Source organism: Lynx canadensis, chromosome A3 (genome assembly GCF_007474595.2).
Source record: "Lynx canadensis isolate LIC74 chromosome A3, mLynCan4.pri.v2, whole genome shotgun sequence".
Classification (NCBI taxonomy): Eukaryota; Metazoa; Chordata; class Mammalia; order Carnivora; family Felidae; genus Lynx; species Lynx canadensis.
The window spans coordinates 22,809,007-22,827,675 of record NC_044305.1 but is presented as its reverse complement, the minus strand read 5'-3'; the positions used below and the strand labels follow the sequence as shown (position 1 = coordinate 22,827,675).

Here is an 18,669-nt window from a genome sequence, read left to right as displayed (position 1 = left end):
AGATGAGTACTTCCAACTTTCTTTGATTGTTTGCAAACCGGGGGCCCAGAGTGGGAGAACAACTTGCCCAAAACTACTGTCAAGACAGTGGCAGAGTGACCTCCCTCTGCCATTTGAGGTCCTGGCCTATGGACCAAAGGAGTTGGGCGGTGTGGTAGTTGGGACCAGCTTTTTGAGTTAGTGCTGCTGGAGAGGAGGAACAGGGTTTCACTTGGTTTTGAGTTATCTCAGTGCCACAGACCCCTTGGCCACCCCCACCACTTTCCTGGAGCCTCACACAAATCCAGAAAAAACCCCACATTTTTACACGGGCCCAGCCCCCAGTTATACTTAGGGTCAACTGCCACAAACCACATATGGGCAAATGCACACATACACACACTCAGAGACACACAGGATCCCAGGAGACTGCACATACCTCCTCCCGGATGGGGGAGGTGCCCTGTGTCCCACGGAGGTTGTGCTGCTGGGGAGGTGAGGGTATCCGGCTCTGCTTGGTGGGCTGGGAGGCCCACTGAGGCTGAGTCACCCCTTCTGAGTCAGGGATCCTCCCTCCTTCTCCCTCCCCCTCCCTCTGTCCCTGCTAGGCTCCCAAGAGGGGTTGGCCCAGAGAGGAGGGCCCAGGCTGGCGGGGGGAGGGGGGGGCGGGGACGCAAGAGTTGGCTTCGTGGCTCCACCGCGGTCCCGCAGTGGTCTGGGAACTGCCGGTGGCAGCGCCAGAGAGGAGGTGGCCTGGGAGCCTGAGAGAGAGACAGAAGGCAGAAGAAGAAGGAGGCTGGCAGAGAGGAGGCGGAGGCAGGGGCAGGGCCGCCGGAGGGAGCAGGAAGGACGCGCGCGGCGGCAGCCCCTGGACTGGGCGCGGAGGCCGGGCGGGGGCGGGGGCTGGCCGCGCGTCGGGCGCCAGGCCCGGGGCTGTGGGCACAGTGCCCAGCCCCCGGCGCACGCCGAGCCGCCGCCGCCGCCGCCGCTGCTGCAGTCGGCATCCATCAGCGGGCGGGGGTGTCGCGGAACAGGCTGCTCCGCAGAGCCCGCCGTGGCCCCGCGCGCCCGCCCCGCCCCGCGGCCTGCCGGCCCCGCAGGAGCCGACGGGGCGCCCCCCGCCCAGCCTGCTCGAGATGGGGACCCCTGGGCTCAGGTAGGCATGAGGGGGGATCAGGTGGCACGGCAGGCTGGGGACTCAGTGCATGTAGGCCCAGCCTGCAGCCCTAGGGAGGACTGGGGGCGAGACCGGGAGGAACTGAGTTTGCAGGCTGTTGGCCCCCTGGCCAGTGTGGGGGAGGTTCTTGCTGTTCCTCCCTACCTCCGGGTCTGCAGCCTCCCGAAGGCCTGGAGAGAGAGGTGGGCAGGCTGTGGGTTGGTGGTTACTGTTGGGATGCAGGGCTGGTGGGTGCTAGGCTCCCTAGCTGGGCCACTCTGTTCTCGGAGACCATTCTTGCTGCCTCTGTGGAGGCCCGGGGCTACTGGGTCTCTTCCTCCAAGCTTCAGATGCTGCAGGCCAGTCTCTTGGTTAGAGGCCGAGGTACTGGGCAGCTGCTGCCCTCTTCCTCACCGTCTGGTTATAGACCTTTCTCCACTCTGGGCTCACTTCCCACCCCATCTCCCCTCCAAGTCTCCCAAAACTGGGCAGATGGATCTTAGTCCTGGACCTCTGTGGTTCTGGCTTGGTATTGTTCTGACCAGAGTCTGCCCCCACCAATTAGAGGGAGAGGACTTGTGGGTCCCAGTTGTGTCCAAGGGCCTAAGAAACCGGGGTCTTGGGGACAGGTATGAGGTGGGGGTGGAGGGGGGGGGGGGATGAGTGACTACAGCCGCCAGGGTACTTACCAGGTGCTGAGGCCACTGCTTGGCAGAGCTATGGCCCCAGGATGGTCCTTGGGGACCTTGAGGGGCTGGACAAGGACTAGGAAGGAGTTCTGAAGATACTGGTCTCCTTGTTAGCTGCAGGCCTTGGTCCTTGCTCCCTCCCCCCAGCTCTGAGATGGCATTGGTGGGGGAGAGGCACTACCACGTGTTCCCGCCTTCACTTCTGGATCTGCATATCATCTCCACTGCAAAGGTGGGAGTGTAAGAGGGCTGGATTTAGGGCCTCTCTGGGGCTGTGTGGGGTCTGGCGGCTCCAATTCTCCCCCACCTCCCAGCATTAGGAGTTTTCCAGAATCAGGGGCCAGGTTGAGAGTTGGGGACAGGAACCGTGCCCCCAGAAGCTCCTGGAAGACAGTGCTGCCTGACCTGGGCAAGGGTGAGGAGAATAGAGGCGGCTATGTGCCCGCCTGCCCACCCATTCCTCCAGATGGAGCCTGCGGCAGAGGCAGCCTGTGCCAGCCTCCTCTCTGAGCCACCGTGGCCCAGGGAGGCGCTGCCAGCTCCGTGCAGCGATGAAGCTGGCTTCTGCTGGCCAGCCTGAGGTCATGCCTGCCCGGCAACCCAACGTACAGCCTTTGTGGTGTACGGAACATGGTCCCTTGGGGGACACCTCAAGGCGGTCCTGGAAATCAGTGCAGGGGGCGTTGTTCCTATTAAAACCCTTCCTGGGCCACACAGCAGTTCCCTGGGCTCAGCTCTGTGAGCTTCATGGAGCTTTCATAGAACCTGCATGAGAATGATGCTTGTCCATGTAGTCCTCACTTAGTAAATACTGAAAGCTTGAATGAGGCCTAGAGACGAAGAATGACTTGTCCAAGGTCATGTAGCAGCTGAGTGGGAGGGATAGCACTAATGTATCCAGGTCTTCTAGCTCTTGGTTTGAGGTTCTTGCAGCCCAATCTGTTTCCTTTTTGCCATGGCTGTTCCATACACAGGACTCTGGCAGGGGCTGGACATTATAACCTGGAGCCTGAGGCTACCCCTTAGGAGGGGTCTTGCATTGGCCTCCCAGCCAGTGTCCCCAGAAGGTGAAGAGGAAAGGTCAGGCTGCCTCACAGATAATGGGTCAGGGCTGAGGCAACGGGCAGCTGGTAGCCCTTGACCTTCCTGGTTATAAATGGAGACAAGAGGATGTTGGATGCCCAGGGATGTTCTAGGCCTGAGCCTCCAGAGGCAGTAGATAGGTCTCCTGACTGGACTGGCTGAGGTGGGAAATACCTCTGTGTTAGCTCCAACATGGATTTCTCTGTGGGCCTCTCTGGGCTTCTGTGTCCCCATTTATTAAAAGGTGATAATAATCTCTATCTGTAGTAGTAACAGTGATTATACAATCGGGGTGACGGCATTTATTTTTATTTTTATTTTTAAAATTTGTTTATTTATTTTGTGTGTGTGTGAGAAAGAGAGAGAGGAAGAGAGAATCTCAAGCAGGCTCTGCACTGTCAGCACAGAGCCCGATGCGGAGCTCGAAACCCACGAACCATGAGATCATGACCTGAGCCGAAGTTGGACGCTTAACTGACTGAGCCACCCAGGCACCCCAGGGTGATGGGATTTATTGAGCACCTACTGTGTGCCAGTGCTTTGCATATCTCACAGCAATCCTGTCAGGTATTATCCACTTTTTACAAATGAGAAACTGAGGCTCAGAGAGGTTGTGTCACCTGCCTGAGGCTACACAGCTGGAAAGTGTGGGACTGTGTGTGTCCAGAGCCCCTCTCTCTTACCATGACATTATACCTGGAGCAGTGTCTGGGAGTACCAGGTTGGTGTCTAGCAGAGCCAGACGACTGATTTTCCAGGGCCAGTCCAGGTAGAGAGGTCTGTGTTGGGTGAGGCAAAGGTGGTTCTGTGGCCCAAGTGCTCCAGAGGGGTAGAGGTAGAGGCAGAGAGGCACTAGCTAGGAGCCCTGAGAGAGGGCTCACCTCGGCCTTTTGCTTCCTGGCCAGGATCCCCTAGAAGTGGGGCTGCTCGCTGCCCCCACTGGCTGTCAGGGAAGTCTAGTTAGCCCCCACACTCATCCACCCCCACCCCCACCTCATTCGATAGGACCCCAAAGACCTGAAAACACAGGATGAGAATGCAGGGGGATCAGCTGGGACTGTGACGAAGAGGCCCTATAGGGAGAGGACGTGCATCTGGGTGGATGAGTAAGGTGGGAGAAGGCTGGCACTGCTTCCTTTGTGGGTAGGAGGCTTGTGGATAAGAATAGTAACAGCCGGCATTTATTGAGCACCTATTACATGCGGGCATTGTTTTAAGGGCTTACGTGTACAACTCAAATAATCTTCACAAACCCCTCTGAGGTAGGATTCTTCTCATTTCACAGATTGAGGGAGCTGAGGCTTGCAGGCGGGGGAAAGACAGTTGCTCAGGGTCCCATGGCTAGCTCATAGGGGATCCCTGATCTAAATCCAGGTGGTGTGGACCAGAGCCGTGTTCCTCATGGCATGTCATCAGCCTGCAGTTTCTTCTCAGAGGTCATGTTCAGTTTTGTTCAATTTGAAGAATATTCTCGAGTACCTCCTGCAGGCCCCGTGTCGCCTCTGAGGAGCTCACAGTCTAACCAGAGAGGCACAGACGGGACACAGGGAAGGTAAAGGGCAGTGTGTTCCATATGCTGAGCATGGATTCCTATTTTGGTGATCAGGAGCTTTTGTGCTGGGCATGAAAGGTCAAGTGGAATTTCAGTAGCTGTGAGGGAAGGGCACCCTCAGGTCAGAGGGGAAGGAAGTAGGGACGCCTTTGATGAAGAGTGGGTGGTCTGCTATGCATGGGGCAGCTGGCACAGGGGGCTGGGGGCACTGGGAGGTGACAAAGTCAGCTCGGGTTTGGGTGTTCGCCAAGGCTCTGGAATCCACCAGACCTGAGCTCTCGTCACAGCTCCACTGTGTACCAGCCACGTACCCTCGGGCACATCACTTAGCTGGCCTGAGCCTCAGTTTCCTCATCTGTAAAATATGGATAAACACACCTACCGTGTAGAGCCCACGTGTGGTTGCTGTTATATAAAGGACCTAGCTTGCACATCCCAGGGACTCAGTAAACATTACTTCTCTCTCCCTTCAGTCCCTCTTGAACATCAGGCTAAGGTGTTTCCACTTGACAGGAGCCTGGAGGCTCTTTGGTCTGCATGGGGCATGCGTGCACTGAGGCATGACAGAACTGTTTGGGAAGGTCCCTTTGTCGACTGTAAGAACCACAGGAGGGGGCGGACTGCAGCCTTGCCTGAGAAGCATCAGCCTTGTGGACTTGGAGGGCTGGGGGAGGGAGGGTGTCTACCACGTGGTGGGTGGCTTAGCTGGTTGGGGTGGGGAAGACCACAGGGGCCATTAATTCGGTTTGAGGCCTTGTGAGTTTAGGATGAAGAACTGTCTCCCTTCAGTCATTCTGAAGGTTGCATGGCATCTTTGTGCATCTGGGTTTTTTTTTTCCCCCTTTTGAATAATTTCCTTTGGATGAATCCCCATCAGAGCTTCCTGTATAATAGCAGCAAATTGGGACTAAGTGCCCAACAATAGGAAGATGATTGAGAACGTTTTGGAACATCCAGTGGATAAAGTAATATACAGCCATGAACAGCCACAGAAATACTTATTTTTGCAGCGTAGGGAGCTGTGTACTTGCAAAGCTCCTTTGCATCCTTTATTCATTTCATGTTCCCTGTGACAGAGGTGGGACAGGGGTTAGATTCCTCTGGGGCCCTGAAGAGATGCAGGTTGGGTTCTCATCCCCTTAGGGGCAGGGCTCATGTTTTATTCATTGCTCTCTCCTCAGCTTATAGCTCAGTGGTTTGCAAATGCTTGTCTGGTTGAAAGAATTGATTGAAAGAACAAAGCAGAGGGGAATTGACTTGTCCAAGGCCATCCAAGCTATAAGACCCAGGACCTGGTCTCCTCATCCTTACCTTCCACATTCTTACCACTGAGTAGCTGTGCAGAGGAGTAGGATGGAGGGGTTCCCAGCCAAGAACTTGGGAGGCACACAGACCAGGGCTTAAGTCTACTTTCTGTCCTTATGAGCTGCCACGCTTTGGCAAATTGATCTTTTAAGCTTCGCTTTCCCTATGTGTAATGTAGACAGTCCAAGTACCTGCTTTTAGGGTAGTTGTCAAGATTAAGTGATTTAAGGCATGTAAATCTCTTAGCTTGGTAACCAGCACATAGTAAAGTACCCATGAATATGAACTGTGATGATAATGATACAATAATGTGGAAATATATCTGATACAATTAATGTTCAATGGAAAAAAAACCCATAAACTTATAAGCACTCAGATTATATTGGTGTAAAATTAGATATGACCATGGATAACATTGGAAGAGAACAGGCAGAAAGGGAGCTACAGCAGGTGCGATAGGAGGTCAATAAGACTGATCAGAACAACTCTTTTATTTATTTATTTATTTATTTATTTATTTATTTAATATATGAAATTTATGTCAAATTGGTTTCCATACAACACCCAGTGCTCATCCCAAAAGATGCCCTTTTCAATGCCCATCACCTACCCTCCACTCCCTCCCACCCCCCATCAACCCTCAGTTTGCTCTCAGTAGAACAACTCTTTTAAAAAAGACTTGATTTCTGGAGCGCCTGGGTGACTCGGTTAAGCATCCGACTTCAGCTCAGGTCATGATCTCAATGTCCATGAGTTCGATCCCCGTATCAGGCTCTGTGCTGGCAACTCAAAGCCTGGAGCCTGCTTCAGATTCTGTGTCTCCCTCTCTCTCTGCCCCTCCTCTGCTTGCACTCTGTCTCTCTTACTCTCAAAAATGAATAAATGTTAAAAAAATTAAAAATACTTTATTTCTTCTTTAGTTTTAATTTAAAAAGACATATATGAAAATCTTAATAATTTGGATGTGTATTCTCCCCTTGTCTCCCTAACCAAAATCCTCTCCAGAAGTAGCCAATGATAGTAATATGTTTGTTGTGGGTCCTGCCAGGGTATTTTCTTTTTTTTTTTTTTTTAAGTTTATTTATTTACTTTGAGAGAGAGAGAGCACACATAAGCAGGGGAAGGACAGAGAGAGAAAGGGAGAGAGAGAGAATCAGGCTCTGTGCTGTCAGCGTGGAACCCAACATGGGGCTTGATCCCACCAACCATGAGATCGTGACCTGTGCCGAAATCAAGAGTCAGACACTTAACCACCCAGGCGCCCCCTGCCAGGGTATTTTCTATGCCTACATAAGCATACAAACCAGAATGGGACCATAAATTATATCATTGTTTTACAATTTGCATTTTTTTCATTTACATTTTGACATCTTTTTATGTCGGTATAAAATCCATCGCAAAATTTTTCACAAGTACGTAACACTTTTGTGACTCATTTAAAGACATTTTTTTTTACATTTATTCATTTTTGAGAGACAGAGAGAGACAGAGCACAAGTGGGGGAGGGGCAGAGAGAGGGAGACACAGCATCCGAAGCAGGCTCCAGGCTCCGAGCTGTCAGCACAGAGCTCGACACGGGGCTTGAACCCATGAGCTGTGAGATCATGACCTGAGCCGAAGTCGGATGCCTAACCGACTAAGCCACCCAGGTGCCCCTGTAACTCATTTTTAAAAAATGGGTGTATCCTAGTTACTTTGGCCAGTGCCCTGTTGATGGACATTTAAAGTTATTCCCAATTTTACTCTATTCTAAATAATGCTGACAATGAACTCTAAGAGTGTTTGAACAATTAAAGAAAATGAAGTGAAAGGAGTCAGAAACTGTGAGGCCATGAGGGCTGCCTGGGGAGGTCTACAGGTCTGCCCCCACCCCACCACCCCTGCTTCTCAGCAGAGCCTGGGGGACAAGGATACTGAGGACTGGCCTGCTCAAAGGGTGGGGATATCCCAGGGAAACCCCCTTCTGTCACTGACCCACTATGAAGCTCACTTGTGGAACTTCCAAATTCTCTTTGGATGCTACAAGCTGCTGCCTGGGTCATGCTGCCACTCACACCTTGAGTGTCCTTGGACAAGTTCTTTGCCTTCTTTGGACCTCACTTTGCCCATCGATGTGATAGTGACAACCTTACTGATGAGAGCCACTGTTGCCACTTACTGAGTGCTGTGTGACAACATGGTGCCAGGGCGAGCTTCATATGCATTCTCTCATTTCTTTCACACTAAATGCCTTTGAGGCGTCGGGGGTGTTATTCTCATTTTGCATGCTCAAACTGGCTCTCAGTGAGGTTAAGTAACTTGCCCAAGGTCCTCAAGCCAGGATTCAAACTCTGGTCCAAAGCCTGCTCATAACTGCTGTTCCATGTTCCCTCTCACCAGCTGCTGATCGGTGAGGTCCAAGTGAAATGATGATTATAAAGGGATTCTTTAAATTATAAGCCACCCCACGTGTGGGAGGGGTTGGTACTGTTGTTATTATTTCTACATCCAGAGCAACGGTAGCTTTGGTTACATGGTTGACAGTAAGTTGGAGGTTGTGGGATGTGGCAGGATTGAGGGGGAAGAGCACGGGACCGTCAGCCAGCAGATCTGGGTCCTAGTGCTGGCTCTACTTGAACTGACTAGCTTTGTGACCTTGGCCGGCCAACCCAGCCTGGGGAATGAGCCCATCTGCCCTGTGTGGCCCTTGTGCAGCTCAAAATGAGACAAAGCCTGGAAGGCAGCCAGCTCATCGCCTGGCTTTCAGAGGAAGACCCGCTATGGGGAGGTCTCTGTCTGCCTCTGCAGTCATCAGTGTGGTCCAGGCGGGAGGCATTTCTCTTTTCTGATGCCGTTACTCTGCAGTCCTGGGCATATCATGCGGTCCCCAGCCCACAACTGCACATTCAGCCTGTGGCTCCATGGTGGCACATGAACCCTTTGGGCAAGAAGCCAGTGCTGACGGGTGGCAGCCTCTTCACGTTGCTTGGTTTTGTTTAATGCGGTGCCCACGGGCACCTCTGACAGACTGCCATCTCCCCGCTACCGAATGAACGACTGCAGGCCCAGCTCCTGTTTTAACCCCGCAGCCTCTGTCAGGGGCTCCTGAGCCTTGGCCGGGAGGCTACACAGGGCCCCAGAGGCAGCTGTCTCAGCCTGCACCCTCCTCCCTCGCGGCAGGGAGGCATTTCATTCACGTCCACCCAGAGGTTGTCACTCTGGGAAGTGAATGCTCTGTGCTGGGGAAATCCCCGTAGGAAGGAACATCATCTCTAGAGGGGAAAGAGTAAGTCTTAATAGGCTCGTACTCCCTGTCTCTTTTCTTTTAATTCTTTTCTTTTTCTCCTCTGACTCCAAAAGTAATACATGTTCATAGGGGAAAAATTGTGAGACCCAGAAAAACCCCCTAAAAAGCCAACAGAGAGAAGTGTGTAATTCCTTCTCTAAGGGAGTGCTATTGTTCACACTTTAGCCTTTTGGCTTAATGCTCAAGGTGAGAATATCTACTATTTCTTGAGTACTAACTGTGGGTTTTGGCATGTGTTAAGTGCTTTAGGGGCATGATCTGGTTCAATCATAGTAACCGTGTGAAATAGGCATCATCATGAATTTTACAGATGAAGACACTGAGGCACAGAGAGGTTAAGAGACCTGTTTACGTTCTCCTTGTCTCCCATTTTATCCCTGACCACTAGATGATTCTGCCTTTTCCCGATTTCTCCTCCCCTCCCTCTCTAATTCATGTGTTTGTTTAGTGTCAGGAAGTGTTATCAGTCAGATTCTGGCAGAAAACAGAATTCCACTCAGATGCTTACACTAAGGAGTTGTGAATAAAGGTGTGGGCAGGGTTAAGGGAATCCACAAGGGTACCCACAAAGTAACAGTGACAGAAGCTGTTTTCACCGTTCTGCCTGAATGAGCAGAGGGAGGGAACAGTATTACCAGAAATCAGTGATGGCTGGACCTGTACAAGTTGCTGACACAGAGGGCTCAGCCACTGCCAGAACCACAGGGAGGGAAATTGGGAAGATGTTCCCCAACTTCCCATTGGCCTTTAACTCATTCCTCCCATTGGCCAAACCCAACCAGAAGTCAGCAGGCAAGGAAGCTCAGTCCAAGGAGTCAGCCTCCCGCTTCTTTGAGCAAGGCATAGACCTGGAGGTGCAACAGCTCAGGAGACATGGTTGGAAGGGGATGGGAGAGATGTGCCCCCTGAGTTCCCCAAAAGAAAGAAGTTATCTTGGTAACTGTGATTTTTGAAAACATCATTCAAAACAGAAGTCTCACTTGCTGCCTGGCATTCTCTTGATGTTTTGGTGTCTTTCACACCCTGTCCATCTCTCTCTCTTTCTCTTTCTTCTTTCTCCTTCCTTCCATTAGTTCCTACCTGGCTTAGAATTCCCAAGAATGCCTGGGCAAAAGTCACAGGTGTGCAAGATTTAGAAGAGAGCCTTACTGGCTAGGGAGTAATTGTCGTGACCATAGACACACATGGCTGTATGTACCCTCATGATGTTCCACTGCTCTGCACATGCATGCAAAGACATGCTTCTGGTATATATCATCAGCATCTATAATATACTCTTCCTAAAATATATGACTTTAACTTTTGTATCTGAAGGTCCTTGGTTGTCTGTGATGTCCTTTGTCTACATGGCTGTACTCTGAAGTGCGGGGACAGGGGTTCTCATCCCTGTTTGGCAGATGAGGAAGCTGATGTTTACAAGGGGGAAGTGACTTGCCCAAGACCCTTCAGATAGGAAGTGGCAGAACTGAAGCAAGACACAGTGGTCCTGACTCTGAACTCAGCTCTTCCCAGTGTATTTGTCTTTCACTCTCGGGAAGTTTTTCCTTAGCCAGCCTCACCCTTTGGAGAAATTAGTACAGGCCTCCTGAGGCTGCTAAAATGCCATGGAGTGGGAGGGACTTGGGAGTCAGAGAGACTTGGCACAATCATATGACCTTGGGCAAATCAGCATACCTCTTTGGGTCTGTCTGTCCTCATCAGTAAAATAAGGATGATAGTATCAGGAGTTTGGATGGAAAAGTCAGGTGCTTAACGTCTGATAAGTCATCAGGACAGGTTGGCTGGCTGGTAGCCGCAAAGACTCCCGAGGTGAATGCGACGCAGGTCTCTGTCCTCAGTTGAGTAGACTTAAAACTTGTCTTGTTGGTGTTTTACCCACCCATCACCCACTTGTCCATCTACCCATCCTTCTGACACCAGACCCCCTGGGTTTCACTTCTGGTACTGCCATGCACTAGTGTATGATCTTGGGCAAGTTTCTTAACTTCTCAGTGCTCCGGTTTCTTCTTTTATAAAATAGAGATAATAAAAGTACCTATTATAGGTTATTGTGAAGGTTAAAAGAGTTCAATTGATATAAAGTGTTTAGGCTGGTGCCTGGCAAATGGCAAACTCTGTAAATGTTAGCTTTGTTGGTATTTACCAAGAATTACACTCAGTCCTGGGGATAATGGCAAATGAGTCAGATAAAGTTTTGTTTTTATGGAGTTGATGTTCTAGAAGAATAGAAACAAGTAAAAAGAAATACGTTTCATTTGTGATAGTTGCCGTGGAAAAAAAAATACCAAAACCACCCAACTGGCATGGTTGCTTAATCGGCCCAGTGTTTCTGTTTGGGGTAATGAAAAATTTTGGAAACAGATAGTGGCCATTGATTGTTGCACAAGGTTGTGACTAATTCACATCATGGAATAGTTACACTTAAAAATGGTAAAAATGGCAAAACCAAAATAAAATAAAACCAAGCCCCATATCCAGCATGCTCTCACCAAAAAAAAAAAAAAAAAAAAAAAAGGGGGGGGTGGGGGGAAAGACCTACTTAGAGAGGTCAAGAGGTGCATGGATTGAGGTCTTAAGGATGAGAGCTGCCATGCCAAGAGATGGGACAAGCCCACTGTCTATGTGGGCAAAGCCCCACAGCAGGGGCTAGCCTCTTGTGGTTGAGGAGCAGACAGAAAGTATGACAGGCTCATAGCGATGGTGGAGCTGATGCAGCGGCCATAAGCAGGGACCTTTAACTTTGATAAGAAGCTTGTATTTTATTTTGATAGTAACTCATTGAAGGTTTTAAGGAGGGTCTCCAAGAAAATGGACAGCATAGGAAATACAGTCAATGGTGTCTTAATAGTGTTGTATGATGACTGATGGTAGCTACACCTGTGGGGAGCATAGTGACATATAGTTGTCCATTCACTATATTGGGAAATGAAGGTAATGTGGTGTGTCAACTGTAACTTGAATTTTTAAAAAATGAGGACGCCATCCAGATGGAGTTTACAAAAGATCCCTGTGGCTGTTCTGAAGAGAATAAACCCTAGAGGGGCCCAAGTGGCCACAGAGAGTCCGTGAAGGAGGCTAGGCAGCCATGGGTTGCCAGTGGCTTGGGCCTGTGCTATGCCTGTGGGGATGGAAAAAAAGAACAAATCCAAGTTACTGGATTCAGAGATGCTGATTCACTCTAACCTTGGCTGTAGGGTCTGATGTATAAACTGGCTGGTTCATTTTTAATGAGTTGGTGCAATTACAGGCCAAGTGGATATTGCCTTGCCTGGGCTAGGATGTCCTCTCCCAGCAGGCCACCCAGATGGAAAGCCATAGTGCCCCTGGAGGGGGAGCCAAGGGAGCCAGCCATTGGCAGCAACGTTAAAGAGTATCAAATGCTGCCAGCCTTCTGGACTTGCCTCAGATTGGGCTGTGCCCCTTTCCTCCAGATGGAACTGGTGTGGGTACCATCAGCATTTACTTCTCTGGCTGGCCTTTCTCCCTTCGAATGCTGTGCATTGATTGGGTTTTCATATGTTAGTGCCATCAGTCTGGCCTTTCTGGCCTCTGTTTCTTCCTTCCTTCCTTCCTTCCTTCCTTCCTTCCTTCCTTCCTTCCTTTCATGTTTATTTAATTTTGAGAGAGAGAGAGGCACAGAATCCAAAGCAGGCTCCAGGCTCTGAGCTGTCAGCACAGAGCCCGATGCGGGGCTCGATTCCACGAGCCGTGAGGTCATGACCTGAACCGAAGTGGAATGCTTAGCTGACTGAGCCACCCAGGCGCACCTGTTCTCTGTTTCTTACAACATCTCTTTCTCTATCCGTTCTGGGCTGGCACTTCTTTCTCTTTTTTTTTTTTTTAATGTTTGTTTATTTTTAAGAGAAATAGCATGAGTGGGGAAGGGGCAGAAAGAGAGGGAGACACAGAATCCGAAGCCGGCTCCAGGCTCGGAGCTGTCAGCACAGAGCCAGACGTGGGGCTCAAACCCATGGACTGTGAGATCATGAACTGAGCCTAAGTCAGACCCTTAACGGACTGAACCACCCAGGTGCCCCTGGGCTGGTACTTCTGAACTCCTGGTTCTCAGACTACTCCCTGTTTCTCATTACTGTTGGTGATTATAGACCCTCTCAGGGTTGTTTTATTGGGGACACACCATGCTCATTGCTCTGTCTTGGTTAGTTTCCTGAATCTCTACCACCACTCTCAGAGGGAGGGAGGAGTATCTCCATTTTACAGATGAGGCGACTGAGGCTCAGAGCATTGAAGTCACTTGCCCATGGTCACAGAGTGAGCCAGTGGTGGAGCCAGGCTTCAGGTCTGATCTAAGTCTGCCCCCTGCGCTGGTATCCTGTGGGGTGTCCATGAGATGATGGTGTGTTGAATCCCTGACCCTGGGCCTGGCCTGCAGTGGTGCTTAGTGATGGGAGTCTTGCCCTTTCCATCAGAGTAATGCTTACAACTCTTGCAAGGCTGCCTGCCGCACCCCCCAGTTCCCTCACTTCTCCCCATCTCCAACCTGTTCCACCTGCCAGGCTGTTTGGAGCTCACCTTTTATAGGCTTCTTGTTCTGAGGTGTCAGGATGTCAAAGCCTCCTCTCTGTCCTCCGCACAGCCCTCCTCGTTCCCCATCTCTGGACATTTGCCTACTTGGTGACTCAGCCCAAGTGCCCTCCCTGCCATACCCATAGTTCTCCCTTTTTGCAAAACCTAACTCCACTCCCTACCCTGTAAGCCTTTTTTTGGGTACTCTAGGTCATACTCCCAATTGCCAACTCCCCAGACTCTTCTAGAGGCTGACACATACACCAATAAATCTAAATCACATCCTGCCTGGGTGTTTAGCCACTTTCTGGGTGAGCATCACACTCCTGTGTTGCAGTGAGATCTAAGGAACCAGCACGTGCTTCCCCTGGGGCCCCCCGCAGTGCCCAGAGGGCTCCCGTAGTCTCTGCTGGCCTGGGTCTGGGCAGAACTGTGCCCACGTGACTGGCCCTGGCAGAAGCCAAGGCCAGGTTCCTGGCTTGCTTTCTGTGGCCTAGTGAGAGAACCATGCTGTTATCCTTGGACTTGTCAAATAAAGAAGGATCTCATCATAGGCTTAAATAATAATAATAATAATGTTACTTTTCTTTTAAATTCATAAAAATTTTAAGTTTAAGCAGACTTTGTCTTCTTCTCATCTTGTCATACCAAGCCCCGTGCATTGGAATATTTTATTTTTTAACCTCTAATTTTTTTTTAAATCAAGAAATCTCCAAGTGTAATAGAAAATTGAGAATCACAGTTAAACAGAAAGAAGGAAAAATAATCTGTATTCCTGGCATCTAGAAACAACTATAATTAATACTTTGTTGAATATTCTGCATCTATATAGATGTATTCATCAAAATCGGGTCAATCTGTACAAGCTGCTGTGGATCAAGCTTGTCATTCAGACATTTCCATGATCTTTTACATCATCTTTTTTTACTCTGTAGAAAGCATGAGCCATCATTTATCTAACCAGGCCTAGGCCGTGGGGTTGTTGGTGGGGCTCATGCCACCTGTTTGGCTCCCAGCCTGGGCTAGAGTGCTTTCTCCTTCCAGTTGATTCTGTTCAAGTTTGCTTGAGGCAGCAGAGTGAGGTGGGAAGAACAATGGCCGCAGCGCTCGGATCTGGAGAGACAGGAGGCTGGATGGGAAGGAGAGTGGGTGGGAGGGACCAGGGAAGATCTGTCTGCCTGTCAGTCATTCAAGTCTCTTTTGCTGTCTGAGTCTCACCTGGAAAAGAAGAGATTGAAAGACTTCCTCCTCCTCTCATGTGTGGTGCTGTTAGCACCAAGCATTCCCAGCCAGCAGGTCGTGCTGGAGAGCTGGACAGGGGAAGAGCTCAGATATTTATTTAAGACTGCTGTCCTGGCTGTTTGATGCAGGTCCCGAGAAGGTTCAGGGAGTACAGTCTGAAACCAGACTGAAGTGGAGGGGAGGAGTAGATGCGCCAGAGCCTCTGGGCTGCCTGGGGCCTATGAAGGTCATGTGGAATCTGCTTCTCACAGCAGAAAGCCTACAGCTTAGTCTGTAGATTTTTTAAAAATCTTTACTTACTTTTGAGAGAGAGAGAGAGAGAGAGAGAGGCGGAGTGCCGGCGGGAGAGGAACAGAGAGAGAAGGAGACACAGAGTCCGAAGCAGGCTCCAGGCTCTGAGCTGTCAGCACAGAGCCTGACACAGGGCTCGAACTCTCGAACTGTGGGATCATGACCTGAGCCAAAGTCAGACACTTGACTGACTGAGCCACCCAGGCACCCTGTAGATTTTTTTTAATGCAAAATTAAGTAGTAAATTTATTTTAAGGGTTCTTCTTACAGACCTTACCTAGCATAATGGCTGATATCCTCAAGTGCAGGTCTAGAAGAGATCTAGACCCAAGCAGACAAGTCTTATTCTGACCCTATGATGCCATGAGCTCTCCTGGAGCTGCTTCTGTTACTTTGTGTCCTGACACAGAGTTGACACTTGCTGTCACATAAGTGACAGAGAGCCTTTATTTAACTGTGGCTTTAAGGTGAGCCACAAAGCCCAGGGTAATGACATGAGTGGAAAGCATTTCTGGGTGGGGATGAGACAGTGTGACCAAGGCCTTCCCTTCCTCCTCATCTTACTTCTTAATAGCAGCATCAGTAACAACAAACCCTTTCATTTGTGCTACAAGTTATAGCTTATAAAGTGTGACCTGTTCAGGGCCCTAGAGCTCTTGTCTGGCCTAGTGGGGCATGCAGGGCCCCTGGCTTTCTGTCCAATGCCCTTTGCTTTGGGCTGGGCTGATGCTTTCTGAATGTTGGGAGAGAAGCTGAAGGAGAAGAAAGGAGTGTGGGGTAAGGGCTTAGAGCATGTGCATAGCACAAGGTAGGGCCAATGTCCGTCTGTCTCTCTGCTCATTGGAGGCCTCCCATGGTGGATGGGTTTGGGAAGAGACCTGCCAGGTGTAATCTGAATCTTTCTCATTTAATATAATGGAATTAGAGGGAGGCTCTAGACTCAAGGGTGAGGGTTACTGCCCATTTCTCTGTTCCTCGGGTTTTGGCTCAAACTTTTTTTTTTTTTTTTGAGGATCCACTCTGATTGGGGTCAGGAATAGGTGCTTTTGCCACATTAAAAAAAAACCCAATTTGTGAGTTAAAAATATATGTATGTTTAAAATTATACAAGAATTCCAAAGCACATAAAGTAAAAAATGAAGTTCTCTTTTTTATCCCACCCTGTGGAACTCCCACTTTTTCCTTTATCCGTTTCTCAATTATTAACCTGTCTTAACATTTTGGTCAGTATCCTTTCAGATCTTTCACTACATGTATATAAACAAAAAAAGGTATTGTTGAGGTTATTGTTTTTTTTTTTAATATAAAAATGGGACCGTGCCGTTCTTTCTCTTTTCCTCTCCTTGCAGTTTGCTTTTTCTAACAGAATAGCTGGGCAATAGGTCCCTGATTCTCTGAAATCTCATTTCCTGCTCCAAGGGGAAAAGGGTTAAGAGTAGCCTTGCCTCAGAGATAATTTCTTTAAGTCCTTTGCTTTTTGGGTGAGTCCTAGTAAGATGAAGTGACTGCCCCGTTTGTGGCAGACCTGGGGCCTGTGCTCAGTTCTCCTGACTTTTACATCATCAGGGCTATGTGTTTTTGTAATAGTACCCTCCTGTCTTATCCTTGAGATCCATTCTGTCAACTTCCCTGTGGAGAGAGTGGTGTAGGAATTATTGAGGCTTGGGGCATGAAGAGCCTTGCTCAGAGTCCGTGCTGGAAGGGCCTGGAGCCCAGGGCTCTTTTGGTTGAGTTCAGTTTATCCACCGTTTATTGAGAGGCTATTGTGTGCCAGGTGCTCCCGTTGGAGAGACAGCCTGGCCGAGGGCCTGCCTGGAGGGGGTCACTGACTAGCCTTTGTGCTCTTGGCAGAGTGGGGTTCCCTGGAGAGACTTTTCATTGCCCTGAAGAAGGGCCCCCTTCCAGAACTGGGCCAAGAGACAGGAGGAGTCCCTGAGGAGCTATATGGTCGCTAGAGTGGGAGGGGGTCTGTGACCTCAGCTGCGGCCAGTAACCCCTGACTTCTGCTCTCTTCCCATCCCCACTTCCTCTGTCTCTTCCTGCCTCCCTCCTTCCTTCTCTCTGTGGCTCTTTGTCCATTTGTCTCCATCTGTCTTTCTCTGCATGTGGTTCCTGTCCCCCTCTCTCTATTCTGTCACACCATCGCTGCCCCTTTCCCCTGTCATGTGCTCTCCTTCATGCAAATGCAGGTGTGCTGGTCACCATGACAACAGAGACAGGCCCGGATTCTGAGGTGAAGAAGGCTCAGGAGGAGACCCCACAGCAGCCTGAGGCAGCCGCTGCGGCGACCACCCCTGTGACCCCTGCAGGCCACGGCCACCCCGAGGCCAACTCCAATGAGAAGCACCCGCCCCAGCAGGACACTCGGCCTGCTGAACAGGTGTGTGCCTGAGAGCATGGGTATCCCTCTTCCTGCCCAACAGGAATCCAGAGCCAGTTCTTAGTGGGGAGGGAAGAAGGAAACTGAGATTTATTACTGACCCGCTACATTCCAAGCACTGTGCTAGGGGCATCGTGTTCACTTTTATATTTAATTCTCCCAAACCTACAGAGAGTGTATGTACATGTACATATACATATACATATACATATACATATACATATACATACACATACATATATATATATTCAAATATATATATACACACAGATATATATATACACACACATATACGTATATATACATACATATATATATATACACACATACATATATACACACACACACATATAATACATATATTTTAATTAAGTTAGCACTACACCCAACATGGGGCTTGAACTCATGACTCTGAGATCAAGAGTCATATGCTCTACCGATTGAGCCAGCCAGACACCCCTAAGAGAATAATATTAATTGCCATATTTTACACTTGGGGAAATGGTGGCTCAGCAGATGATGTGAGTTACTCAATGTCATGTTGCTGGGTGACGGGTGGACGTAAAACCTAGATCTGATTTCCAAAACTTGTGTTCTTTCAACCTTATTTGCCTATTCCCTGAACCTGTCCATTCTAGCCTGGCAAGCCCAGTATAACCCCAGAGCAAAATCCATTACCCTGAAGGGACAGGGGACCTTCTGAATCACCTAGCTGTCGAATTCACACCCCCCTTCATTCACAACAGGCCAAGAGGGTAGGAACTTGGCCAAGGTCATTGAGGGCATTGGTGGCAGTTAGGCCTGGCTGGCAGGCCCTTCCCTCCATTAGGTCAGTCCACAAGCTCTCAGCCTCATGCTAGACCAGTGACAGTCTGATAAGGAGGAGGCCAGATGGATGCTCTGATAACTCACATGCTATTTTAGGGAGATAGGGCAGCCCTGGTCACCGGCTTTGGTTCTGTGGGATACCTCCTTCCACCCGAAGAAGTGGACCCCTTCCATGAGCCTACTCTGTTGCATATAGTAGCTCTGGCTCTCCTCCTGCGTATACCTGCCATAGCTACTGGCCACCCTGGGGGTCTTGGAGGGCAGTGGCTCTCATTTTGGGGGCCATCTTAGCCCCAGCTGCTGCATTGTTATTGTGTCTCTTTTGGATGAAAGGCTGTGGTCTCAAGCTCA

The 18,669-nt window shown here is 49.7% G+C and overlaps 1 protein-coding gene across 1 annotated transcript in view; it reads left to right on the top strand.

Moving 5' to 3' along the window:
* EPB41L1 (erythrocyte membrane protein band 4.1 like 1) overlaps positions 1–18,669 on the top strand; it is a 127,308-nt gene that overhangs the window by 54,098 nt on the left and 54,541 nt on the right. Inside the window, 1 exon segment of the mRNA XM_030309685.1 lies at positions 17,300–17,490. Coding sequence (XP_030165545.1) covers positions 17,314–17,490 — 177 coding nt within the window. The 5' untranslated portion in view covers positions 17,300–17,313.